A 13374-nucleotide genomic window follows, 5' to 3' on the forward strand; every position below is an offset into this window, starting at 1 on the left:
ATGTTTTGCACTGTTTTAAAAACATGTTTCCTAAACAGCCCTGTGTTCAATGTCCTAATGCTGTATATACAATTTAATAGTACCCAGGCATTTTTATTGTGGAAACAAACAGAAAAAAGAGAACACGTGGGTTTTTCTTTCCCTTGTTTTTTCTTGTTTCTTTTGAGTTGTTACATAACACAACAAAGACTAATGGCTTATGAACCATATAACTAGATATATCTTTAAGTCAACAAAAATATGTACTGTAGTGCTAGTGTTGTATGGCTTTAAAGAGTATAATCAGGACCGCTAGCTTCAGCTTTGGGAAGTAAGGAATGAAAAGGCAGAAGGTTCTGGTGACAGATACTGGTGGGTAGTGGGAGAAGCGAGGGCCAACTTGACAGGCAAGGTCCGTAAAGTGTGATAGCAAGTTACAAATTGCAAGTTGTGGTCAAAAGTCCAGGCTCAGGTCATGAAATTCTTCAGGAATAGTTAGTAAACAATACAAAACAAGCACTAACTGGAACTTGAAGAGTGGGCTTATAATCAGGCAACACACTGGCATCAGTGAAGGCTATAAATATTTGATTTTTGCACCACTTACAATTCCAGTTTTGCCTGACCAAGTAGCAAGCAGCAGTTATCTTTACATAAATACAACTTCCAGAGCATAAACTGTTTTGCTTAATTTTTATGATCATAAAATCTGTCTTGATTTTCCTAGTGGCAGCCACTAAAATAAAGAAAGTGTTCAATGATGCATTTATGAAGAAGATCTTAAAAGCATGGCATGCAGAAACCCAGGATTCTAAAAAAAAAAGGGAATATTTTGAGGTAAGTGTTAAAAGGCCCATGCACTGTTGACATTGTCTCATATATTTAAAGACAACAAATAGAGAACCAGGAATTCTTATCTTAGATCCACAGTCTAAAAATACACTGGTGTTGCTTGACAGTGTAAACACAAGAGAAACTTTCCATAAACGTGGCTCTCCTTTTTATCTGAAGGTACACTTAAAGTGACTGTAGAGTGAAAGCATCTTACGATTACCATCTAGATTCTACAAGCAAGATACATGTTTTTTCTTTAGTTTTCATGACTTCAGTGACTGATAGTATTGCAGAATTATTAGTGGTACATGTATGGCAAGCTGATACTCTCAACCAATAAAAAAGAGCTAGTGTGCTCGTAATAGGTAGTCTTAGTAATCATAATTTGTATCAGTTTTCTGCTCATGGTGTACCTTTCCCTTTTTTTTTGTAAACTTTTGTTTTTATTGATTTTTTACATGTTTCATTGTTACATTTGTTTTAAAGTTTTACATGTATAACTTTTTGTATATTAAGCACATTGTCGGACTTAATGTTCTTGTGATCATTCAGAGTTATTAAAAATAACAGCAAAGGAAAAATGAAAAAAGAAAACAATAAAAAAAGAACCAATATAACAGTTGTACCTTTCCCTTTTAAGACATTTGTTATGTCATTGTTTGAGGACAGGAACAAGGTGAAAGTGTGAAGATATACTATAAATATACTGGTGACGGAGGGGGCTAATTTATCAACACTGGACAAATTTGCGCAGTAACCCATAGCAATCAATCAGTGATTGGCTTTTTTCAGCCAGCTGCAGATAAAACAATGAATGCAACATTTTATTTGGTTGCCATGGGTTACTGCCCATGGGCATATTTGCCTAGTGTTTAGAAATGACCCCCAGTGTGTTTAGTGGTTGGATCCATTATGGTAGGCACTAACTGGTGACTTGAGTTTTGACTTGAGTGTATTTGACTTGAGTGGCAGATGATCAGCTTTTCTCATCCTGCATTTTTTTCAGGCCAAACTCCACTCAATGTAGCTGCTCAGAGGCCTACTCGGTATCTGTCTGTGGAATTATACGGAACTGTGTATAGGAGCACATCTGCTTTTCTCAGCCTGCATACAAAATGGAATTATACGGAACTGTGTATGGGAGCACATCTGCTTTTCTCAGCCTGCATACAAAATGGAGGCTGAGAAAAGCGGATCATCTGCCTTGTGTGCCCTTAGCCTTACACTTGTATAAGCAATTGATTTGAAGGGATCTGCAATTTCTCTCAGATGCTTTAAAATTTGTTATAGGCTTTTTTTTTTTTTTTTTTTTTTTGTCCAAATCATAGGTACATTATTTAGTATGTAAATGTAGCCAGCTGCGCAGGCCAGTTCAGGTTAGAAGTGAAACCATTACTTTGGTTTCTATGCAGTTACTTGGTGTGTAAAGAATCAGTCCCTCAGAGATTTGACGGTGTCCTTAATTAAGGGATATATAGTGTAGCAAAGCAAATTAATGGAAAACACACAATTTAAAAATTGGCACATGAAACCAGTAGACAGATGGGTAATGATAATCTTAAACAAGTCTGATGAAGTAATTTCCAGAGAATCTGTAACATTTTACTAACTAAAAATGTTCATAAGCAAAGAGAGCTGTTTAGCTCTGTAAGTTGTTAACAGGGACTAATATATCAAAGCTTTCTTAGCTGTTTCTGAAGAAACATGAGATGGGAAAAATTATGAAATTAAAGGGGATGATCGACTTAAGACAATAGTCTGAATTTAAAGAGCCCCTGTCAGAAAAAAACATTTTTTAAAATTCATCTTTATTATTTAAAGGGCATGTCAACCCCAAAAATAATGTTTTGCCTAATCAAAGAAAACATTATTCTAAGCAACTTTGTAATATACATTCATTACAAATTTGTTATGGTTTTTGAGTTATTTGTAAATATAACTGCCATTAAATGTAGTGTTTGTCTGTCCTTTTCTATTCTCTGCCCTGGTGGCTCTGGCACTTGAAACAATGTAACACAAGCCAGCAAACTAACAGACCTGTCTTCCTGGAGAAAATGCAGCTTTCACTAGCAATTACATTTACGAATAACTTTTAGAGCACTACAAATTTTTAATAAATTCATTTTGAAAAGTTGCTTAGAATTATGTTTTCTTTTATTAGGCAAAACAGGAACTTGACACTGAAATAGTTACTTTGCATGCCTTCCCTCTCCTGCTTTATTTGCATTTGATTGATCTGATTGACTGAATTTTGCCAGCCAATGGTATATACAAATAAAACAGGGAAAGTCATGCACTGAACCAGTTTAGTGTGAACTTTTTTTATTCGGCTGCCTGGCAAGTCCTGGTCTGGGAAGTCACCTACAGAAACAAAGGAGAGAGCAGAAGTAGCAGTGCTGATCCTGGTCTGTAGCTTTTAAACTAAACATTTATTAAAACAAAACATGTATTTAAATATAATATTCACTTTGACTGCATCTGTGGGGGTTATTGGTTGCACTTGACAGTCTGTAATGTCTTTCATAGAATCAAATTATAGTTTAGGCTTGGGCCACAAAGGGCAGAGCTCTTCTAAGCTATCCAGAATGTGGTTATTTTTCTCTTTTGGTGCAGGATGCGTAAGGCAGTGCCAGACCTGAACAATCACGAATTGTGCTGGCTAAATAAGTATGTATCTAGTAAGAAACAGCTAGGACAGTGTGCCGTGAATTCTGTGAATTCACAGTCCTCATTATTGGGCTAAGAATAACCTTTACTTTCAATAATGATGCTTGCACATAGGTATTTTTCCTAAATGCAGTGGTGCATTTTGATGGCTTTAAATGCATACATCCAGCAGCTCAATATCATGTTAGTATTCAGAGTGTGAGACTAATGCATTTTCCAGTGTAGATATTGTGGCAGGACAGCCTAAAAATGTATAGATAATTGTGCCTTTAGGATGACACCTTTTATAATAGAAGACTCTATACAGCCCCCTAAATAACATACCTTTCTCCTTGCACTTTCTCATTCTGTATAACAAGCAACTCAACTTCAACTCTCTCAGCTACTTTCTACTTGAGAATGAAGCTCCGCCAACTTTTCTATGCTGAGCTGTCCTTCTCTCTGTGGGGTATATTTATCAAAGAGTGAAGTTAGAGCTTGCCACATTCCACTACAGTGACATTCTGCCATTTCTATGGAATTTTTTAAAGGCATACTAATAAATTGGTGAACTTTTCACTTATTGATATACTCTCTTAAAAATCCCATAGAACTGAATGGAGAGTGGTGGAATTTCACTCTAGTGGACTATGGCAAGCTCTAACTTCACGCTTTGATAAATATACCCCTCTTACAGACAATCAAAGAGGTGTCTGCTGCACATGCTTACTGTCGCTGCTCCAATGGAAATCAATCAGACATGCACAGTAGGCTCCTCTTCAACCATCTTCATAATCATGGAGTGAAGGAGAACTCAGCATAGAAAAGGGGGTGAAGTTTCACGCTAGACTAGGAAATAGCTGAGAGAGCTGAAGTTGAGCTGCTTGTGATACAGAATTTACATAAGACTCAGTGAAGAGAGAAAGTTAGCTGGACAGGTTTAGGATTTAGGAAGCCTTAAATAAACCAGCCAAGGGCCAGATATACTGCATTGAGCTGTCTGTGCCTTTGTTTTGGGTGTCTGGAAGGTAAAGTGTATTCAAAGGTCTATCCCCCAGTGGGACCACTACCTGTAATCTCTACAGTTTATATACCTACTTGTGGGAGCACATTAAAAGGTGCCACAACATAAACATTGTAAATAAACCTACTAGGCTGTCAACGGACATAAACTTCTGCTTCATATAGTTTTTACTTATATTTTATCAACACCTTAGGTAAAGACACATGGAGTTATTATTAGCAGCTACCGTATTTTTTGCCCTATAAGACGCTCCGGAATATAAGACGCACCCAATTTTAAAGGAGGAAAATCTAGAAAAAAAAGATTCTGAAGCAAATACTGTAGTAAAATATTTTATATCAACTGTATAAAGTTAATTGTCTCTGGGCTTCCCCCAGGGCCCCCCCCAAGCATCCTTCAGCTTCCCCCAGGGCCCCCCCAAGTATCCTTCAGCTTCCCCCAGGCCCCCCCCAAGTATCCTTCAGCTTCCCCCAGGGCCCCCCAAGTATCCTTCAGCTTCCCCCAGAAGTATCCTTCAGCTTCCCCCAGGGCCCCCCCAAGTATCCTTCAGCTTCCCCCTGGGCCCCCCCCAAGTATCCTTCAGCGTCCCCCAGGGCCTCCAAGCATCCTCCAGCTCCCCCACGGCACCCACAGCATACTTCAGCTTCCCCCCCGGGCCCCCAAGCACCTTTCATTTCCCCCCAGCGGCCTCCGGCTCTCGTGGTGTCTTCCTCTCTGTGCCGCGGCTCCCAGCTGCTTCTGTGCTTTTATAAGGTTGCGCCCTGTGCGTGTGACGTCAGTACGCACGGGAGCAACCTTATACAAGCGAGTATGCGGCACAGAGCAGTGGCACATAGAGGAAGACGCATTCGCCGTATAAGACGCACAAACTTTTCCCCCCCAGTTTTGGGTAAGAAAAAGTGCGTCTTATACGGTGAAAAATACGGTACTTCTCACGACTACAAAAATAGACAATGCTGATCATTTACTGATAATTGTCTAATTGTGTGTTTTAGCAGAGGTAATTATCAGAATTGTCTATGACAGGGTATTTTCTGGTATTTAGTAACCATGACAAGTAGCTTCTACTAAGTAGTTTAGTGTATCATCACCTATAAAAAATAATCAGTAAAATGTAAGAACACAACTTAAAGTGGATTGTGAGCCTTTTCCCTGCATAATAGCATTTATTCATTAAACAGTAAATGCCATAAAAATGTATTTAAATTTCATAGATTTTTATTTTGATATTCCCTAGCGTTTGGAAAGAGGAGACATGGACGATTATGGAAATTTTAATTCTTCTCCACTTAGAGAAGGTGAAGATAATGTCTCACAGCTGCCACCAAAAGCAGTTCTCAAGGTACAGTACCTTTAAAATGCTTTAAGAACAGTTTATGTCAAATGTGAAATATATATTTATTAAGAGAAAAAAAACCTCTACTGATATAGAAATAAATTTGGACAGACCTAGCCCTGCCCAAGATTTCCTTAATAGATGTGCATAAAATTATATAAAAAGAGTAATCTACTGATATTACATTACATAAAACATTACATAAATTACATTAGGCAATGCTATATACCCTTATTGGCTTTAGATCTCTTGTGGAAAGTATAGAATCTTTTTTAAGGAGAAGGAAGGTTACCATTACTGGGGGGTGATTGTAATCACTGATAATACACAGGGCCGTTGCTTCTGTTATCAGAAAACTGCACTGGGCATGGGACTGAGAGAACCTCTCCCTTCACTCTTCTATCTCTATTGCGAACTTGCAATAGAATGAAAAAGATGACTTTCTTGTTTAAGTTCGACTTTTCACTCTATTGTGCATGCGCTAATGCCGCAAAGGCAGGAGAAGAAAGAGCACGTACCCCAGACCCCCCCTGGGGTATCAGATAAGCGATTACAAACACTGGGGGGTGGTGCCTAACATTCGACCTTTCTTTCTCCTTTAAGCGCATGACTTCAACAGCTCAGTGAAATCACCCACTTTCCGGTTTAAGGTTGGGTGCTGTTTATTTACCTACAGCATTTTGCACTTGATTTTTTTTTTTTTTTACTTTGAATTACACACACCTCTTCTTTAGGCAGAACTTTGTTATAGTGCCTTCTATGGTATGGTGTTTTCTGTATTAAATATATTCCATATTTCTCATAAAAGTACAGAATTTTGGACAACAAACTCTTTGTGGGTGCCATTTTGTTCCATACTACTTTATTAGATGATAGTATATATTATTGTGCTATTCAATTTTGTTGTAATTGCTATAAGGTAATCAAGCGTAAACAATAAGTCACAAAGAAAGCACATGTGAAATTTTGTATACAGTGTGCTGTAACTAGACCTTTTTGAAATTATATGGACAGTAGGTATATATTCATAAGTGATTATTTTTCATTCCAGGGGTGCTTTGGTTGCAAGTGCGGCCCCCCTCGCACCTCAATTCTTAAGTTTTTTGCATTGGAGGGGTGCTGAGGGTGGGCGCATAGATAGTGCAGAGAGAGGAATATTGTTGTTACTGACTGTAATATGAGGAAGCCCAAAGACTTCTAGTACCAACAATCTCCCAGTACTTGTGACACTCATCTCTTGAAGTTACTAGGAGTGGCTTTTTGCCACTCCTGGTAACTTCAGGGGCACTGCCGCCTGAGGCGAGTTTCTCATCTCACGTCATGGCCGAAGCTCCCCTGGTGCAGTCATTTGATCAATCCTGATAGTGTGAACGAAGTGTAAATTTCAGTAGAGGCTGTATGAATTAGGATTGGCCTGTGTGTAAGTAGCAGTGCACACGCCTACACTGTTGTGTATTATAATGTCCATTTTGGTGAATTTATTCTGATGTGAAATACATGTGTCTGGTATGGATGTCTCTTATTAGAATGAATGCTTTACTTGAAAGCTGCCCAAGCAATATGTTTTATATTTCTTATAAAGCTGTTAGATTTAACTTTGCATTTGAAACTTATATTTCACTTTATATTTCCAATACATTCAATAGATTCTTCTATATATAAAGATAGAATGGAGCAGGTCAGATACATATGATAAAATAAAATATTTTTCTTACTTTACATTTACAAATATTTCTTAAGCGATTTAAACAAATTGTTGGTTTCTTTCGACCATGCTCCTCAATGATAAGAAATCATATCTCTGTGTCTAGGTCACATTCCCGGCCATTCATTTAATTGTTTATAATACGTATTTGATTCAGACTAACAGAAAGGAAAGTGTCATAAATATTGAGGGTGTAAGGAAGCCATGCAGTGATATCAATTAACAGCTGTTGCATTTCTGATATCAGCTCAATCATTGTTGCTTTTGAATAGGTGGTAGTGGCAGTTATAACGTAGTTACACTACTGGATGTGAGAGGACAGATTAAGGAGAATTGTGTAAAAAGAAGTAAACATTGGGAGAGAAGCTTAAATTAGCTAAATATATCATAATGGTAATGGCCCTTACTAGTGATTATAAATTCATTGCACATAGTGCATTTTGTTGACATATGAAATCACCTGCCACACAAAATGCATGAAAACTCTGCAAGCCGTTCATTTGCATGTTCCCAGTCAGCATTCTCATGCGATTATGAGATTCACCTGGTTCAGAACATGCGATTACAAGGCTTTTGCAATATTGGGGTCAAAAGTCATTGGGATTTTTGCTAAACAAATTTTGATTTCTTTATTTTGGTGTGCCCTGGATTTTTCTGTTTTCAGTACTTCTTTTGGGGACTTTCAGGTAGCTCTGGATATGACAACATTTCCAAATCAAGTAAATAAAGGTCCCTATTCCCATTTTACACCTGAGACAATTGGGGGAGGCTAATTTCCCCATATGGTACAGCTTTAGTGGAGTAAGACCTATTTGATGCAAAATCTAAAAATATATGAGCCTGTCTCTGGCATTGATGAGGGGTTTTTGCATAGTATCTGTTATTTCTTCCCAGTTATCTTGAGTATTTTCAAGTGTGGTGTATTGTATACACTAAGGGTTATTTTGAAATTGCTCTTGGAAAGTGTGGAGGACCTAAACGTCTGCATATAGGCATAGGTATATTTGGTAATTTTTCTTTGGCCACCATCTGTGTTTTTATGAAAAAAGCGCCATTTTGTAGGAGGTGTTTGACTCTTCTCACTCCTGCTGCTGCCTAAACAAGGAGGTTTAATAGGTTTTTGAAGTGGGTAAGTGAGCTATTAAACCATATTGGGGTTTCTGGTGATATGTTACTGAAATGAGGGTCTAGTAATTTCTTGGCTTGATCCCATTCTTTCCTTGTGGCCGTTAGGACTGTGACTAGGGTCTCGGGTATTTACATGACCTGTATAATGCATTTTTGAGCCCTTTAATTAAATCAAAATATAAGGCTTCCAGTAGGGTAGCTGGGTTGTCAGTGTCAAAGTGTAGCTAGGAATGAGCATGGCACAGTTGGGCTGCCAGGTAATACATATAGCAGTTGGGAGCCACTAGCCCTAGTTGGGTGCAGACAGAGCAGTGTGTGAGTGTGACCCAGCTCTATTATGAATAGCATTGGGTGTGCCATCGTACCACTCATATACAGCTTTCTGCTTTGATCTGATTTAGTAATCTTTCCTTAGTGCTAATCCAAAATATTGACTTAGGTGACACCACAGGTGATTTTTTGTAGACCAGACTCCCCCAACCTAGGATAGTGTATGTGCTGTCTAGCTATTCCAAGCGCTTGTGTCTGCAATGGAGGTCCCTCTCAGATAGAGGGAGAAAGATTTCTTGATATCATAAAACAGGGTCTGGGTGGGGTACAGTGTCTCTGGTGTATTGTTGGGTGTAAAGATGCCTAACCCATTGTTTAGTGTTTAATGTCTGCTGTCTTTTTTTAAATTAAAGCCTATAGGCTACTGTGTTACTACTGGTAAAATGGAAATATCAGTATTTCTATATGGGCCTACATATCTGAAAAGCATAGAGTCAGATGTTGCCTTGAGAGGAAACTTTCATGACTTTGGCAAATCACCACGCTGCGCATGCCATCCCTACGGCGATTTACATTCTCGCCGGTGGGATGGCATTTTGGGGAGATTAGTTGCCACACGGGTCACAGAACTAACAGAACTCCAGATAACTGCACCATTTCCAAAAGACATCACATGGGTAAATAGATTCCAGGATATAAATTAAGACTTATCTTTTAATTATAACATTAAAATCACCATATTAAATCCCATTTTATCAAATTTAAAACTTGCTTAGATTTTGTTTCCTACATCACAAGAAGTGCCCGGTATCTAGAAATCACTACTTAAGCGATCCTGTAACAATGGTTACAAGGGGGGAGGTTGTTGAAGGGTGTTGATGGGGTGAAGGGTGTTGATGAGGTTTTTAAGAGCGTGGGTATAAGGATCCTGGGGTTGTGTGTTTATGGGGTTCTGTATGTGTAATTAGGACACTTGTGGAAGTAGCAGGGTGGGTGCGTGTTCCGGGACAGGATTGCTGACCAGGTACTTCTTGTGATGTGGGAAACAAAACCTAAGTAAGGGGATTCGCGCACAGTACTATAACTGTTTTATGTGGACGGTAACACTTACCATTTCTCAAATGTAACACTGGGGAAGTTGATACAATTGTTGCCAGTGGAATAAGGGAAAATATGAGGATTAGTATTGTTCTGTGTAAGGGATAGTAGCACATTAAGTACATGATAGGTAGGGATACAACTATTTTCTCACTTTTTGACCTTGTTTGATTTATCCTAATAGATTAATACTTTTTACCATATGCATGTTTTAAATTTAATTATATGGGATTTATTATGGTGATTTTAACTTTATAATTAAAAGTTAAGCCTTAATTTATATCCGGGGATCAATTTACCTATTTGATGTCTTTTGGGAATTGTGCAGTTAAATGGAGTTCTGTTAGGGTCACACTAGATATGATCTTAATTTTTGTTGTATATTTTCATTATAGGAAAATAAAAGTGGAGACAGAAAATATTTATTTAATTTTTAATTAAAGGAGAAGGAAAGTCATTTTGGCATTTTCACCACATTAGTGCCACCAAGAACACTTTATCATACCTGAGTAAAGAGCCCTAGAAGTTTTCTCTGTTTGTTTAAGATTGCAGCTGCCATTTTAGCTTGGTCTTCATAGCTTCTTGCCTGTAGCTTAGCCGTTACACATTCCTAAAGGTGGGTGGAGTGAGTTTTATGAATTCTTATGGGAGGGGGGAGCAGGAGAGGGGAGAGAACTGAGCAGACTCTGGCCCCAGGAATGAAGGATTTTTCTGAGAGAGGAAGTCAGATACCCTAAGAATATGATTACAAAAAAGGAGACAAGGAATCCTGTGTTTCTTTTGATAGAGGACTTCTGTGAGTGCTTATGGCTGTATTTACATAGACCTTTCTGATAAAGCTTACTTAGTTTTTACCTTTCCTTCTCCTTTAAAAGAGTTTCCAGGATACAATTTCTAAAAATGCCTATTAATGACAATATACCCCTTTCCCTCACAAATCACTCTGTGGAGTTATAAACAAATCAGACAACTCTTTATTTCAACAGCTTCTATTGTTAAAGGAGAAAGAAATGTAAAAACTAAGTAAGCTTTATCAGAAAGGTCTATGTAAATATAGCCATAAGCACTCACAGAAATGCTGCACTGACTTGTCTGTGAAAAGATTTCTTGTGTCTGTAATTCATATGCCAGAGACATGCAGCTCTCTGCTGTCTCCTCTCTCCTGTTCCCCCCTCCCTCAAGAATGCTAAGATCTCTTCCCCCCCCCCCTTAGGAATGTGGATCTGAGCAAATCATCAGGAAGCTGACTCATAGTCTAATTAACTGAGCATATTCACTTGGTCTGGATGTCTGTGTAGGAGTGAGGCATTATGGGAACTTTCTTTACACAGCTCAGCGTTTTTTTCTTCCTGTTTGGCTTCAGATCATCTGAACAGGTGAAATATGGGGAGACTTAAGGGCTCTATTGAGACAACTGAAGGTATGCCTGCAGCTTGTGATTAACTCTTTATTAGCCTTTCCTTCTCCTTTAATCATATTATCTTTGAGGAAAATACAGTGTTCAGTAATAAATATTGAATTCTAAATATGGTGTAATTAAATCTTTCTATGCTTCTGATAATAAAACTTAGGAAGCTGTTCCTGCTGCAGCCAGGGCCATATTTATATAGGTGCCCAAGGGCCTGTTCTGTTCCTAGGGCGATGACTTTTGGGGTGTAGCCCTCGGGTGCTTTTATAATAAGTGTATTTAAGAATAAATCTCCCCAGCCATTAGAGAGTTCCTGCATAAATCCAGCAACAGAGTTGAGGTTGGGGGAGAGGGGTATGCGATGAGAAAGTGACATCACACGCACGCTGTGCATCTCAGGTCATTGTGCCTGATTCTGAGATTTCAGAAGCAGCCAGTACTACATGTTAGAAGTGTTTTCAGACAGCCTATTGTTTTTCCTACTCCATATAACTGGAGGAGTCACGAGCTGGACATGGATTTTTTTTACTATTGAGTGCTATTCTGATATCTACTGGGATCTGCTGTCTTGCTATCCTCCCATTGTTCTGCTGATTGGCTGCTGGGGGGAACACTGAGAGGGGTGATATCACACCAACTTGCAGCTCAGCAGTAAAGACTGACTGAAGTTTATCAGAGCACAAGTCACATGGCTGTGGCACCCTGGGAAATGAAGAATATGGCTAGCCCCATGTAAAATTTCAAAATGAAATATTAAAAAATCTATTTGCACTTTGAAAAAACGGATTTCCATGCAGGACTCTGCTGGAGAAGCACTATTTGAAAAAAAAAAAAAAAAGAAACTTCTCCCAAGCTGTATCTGTGCTATTAAACCAGGCATTCTCTACACATAGTTGGTAACAGGAGTCCTTTGCATTTCAACACGCATAATTCCTTAAAGGGATTGTTCATCTTTGTACAACATTCACAAATCTAACAGTTCACATTAATCGAACAATCTTTGCCATATAAATAGTGGCAACTGAAGAGATATTCACCTCAAAATTATGCCTCTGCTGATTCTTCGCTTCTATACAGACTGTGCTGGGGGGGTCCTATAAACACTACAGTTGCTTTTTTACTTCCTTATATGATGTCACTGGCAGCAGACTTAACTCCTATTGGCTGTGTCTCCTGTCAGTCTGACATTACTTCCTGTGCCTGTGACAAAGTTCTACAAATCCAACATAACAATATGTTAGATTTGTGAAGTTCTGAGTGTTTGCCTATGCCATTGCAAGGGAGAAATTAACCATTGACCTTTCAATTTATGCAACTGGTTAGAGTGCACAAGCAACAAATTAATTGGTCCAATAGGAAAAAAGTAAGGGTAAGCCTTGATGTGATGATGTAAGCATATAGGAAGTTCTCAGTGTGTCAGGTTCAAAATAGACCACTCCCATCCCTTCAGAAAACTGACCAGAGAGACAGAAGAATATATTTAACAGGTATAAAAAGTAGCTTTTACAGTGGCCTTTTTACTTTTTTTATGGAAATGTAGGGACCCATAGGGTTAAGCTCCCTATGGCTTTACAACCCTACCTCTTCACAATCTTTACTGTTATTGGGCAAAGCCTTTGTACTCAGGTTTCAGTTAAACCACTATTTCCTATTGGTCTAGTTAAGTTGTTCACACCCCCTGCAGACTGATATAGTGTCTAGCAGGAGGGTGTGACATCCTCTTTGGCTGCAGTCTGCCTTCCAAGCAAAGCTCCATTGAGCCTGGGAGCAGAACTTAGGCCCCAGAAGCAATTTTACCCCAAAGGACACCCCCCTCTGGAGAAAGTCGGGGACAGGGCCCCGTGAATGAGGTTAGAAAGCACAGCAGATTTGTCATAGCACTTTCTAGGAAAGTGAAGAAGTCAGCACCTAGTATAAAATAAAACCCTGATCCCTACTCACCCGGA

The 13374-nt window shown here is 38.8% G+C and overlaps 1 protein-coding gene across 2 annotated transcripts in view; it reads left to right on the forward strand.

Moving 5' to 3' along the window:
* The window catches only part of fbxl13 (F-box and leucine-rich repeat protein 13), a 115261-nt gene that overhangs the window by 15046 nt on the left and 86841 nt on the right, over window positions 1-13374 (forward strand). For both annotated transcript variants that reach the window (XM_002933102.5, XM_031899022.1), the window contains exons 6-7: window positions 707-816; window positions 5721-5825. In XM_002933102.5, the coding sequence (XP_002933148.2) occupies window positions 707-816; window positions 5721-5825 (215 nt within the window). The remainder of the gene's footprint in view (window positions 1-706; window positions 817-5720; window positions 5826-13374) is intronic.

This window comes from Xenopus tropicalis, chromosome 3 (genome assembly GCF_000004195.4).
Source record: "Xenopus tropicalis strain Nigerian chromosome 3, UCB_Xtro_10.0, whole genome shotgun sequence".
NCBI lineage: Eukaryota > Metazoa > Chordata > Amphibia > Anura > Pipidae > Xenopus > Xenopus tropicalis.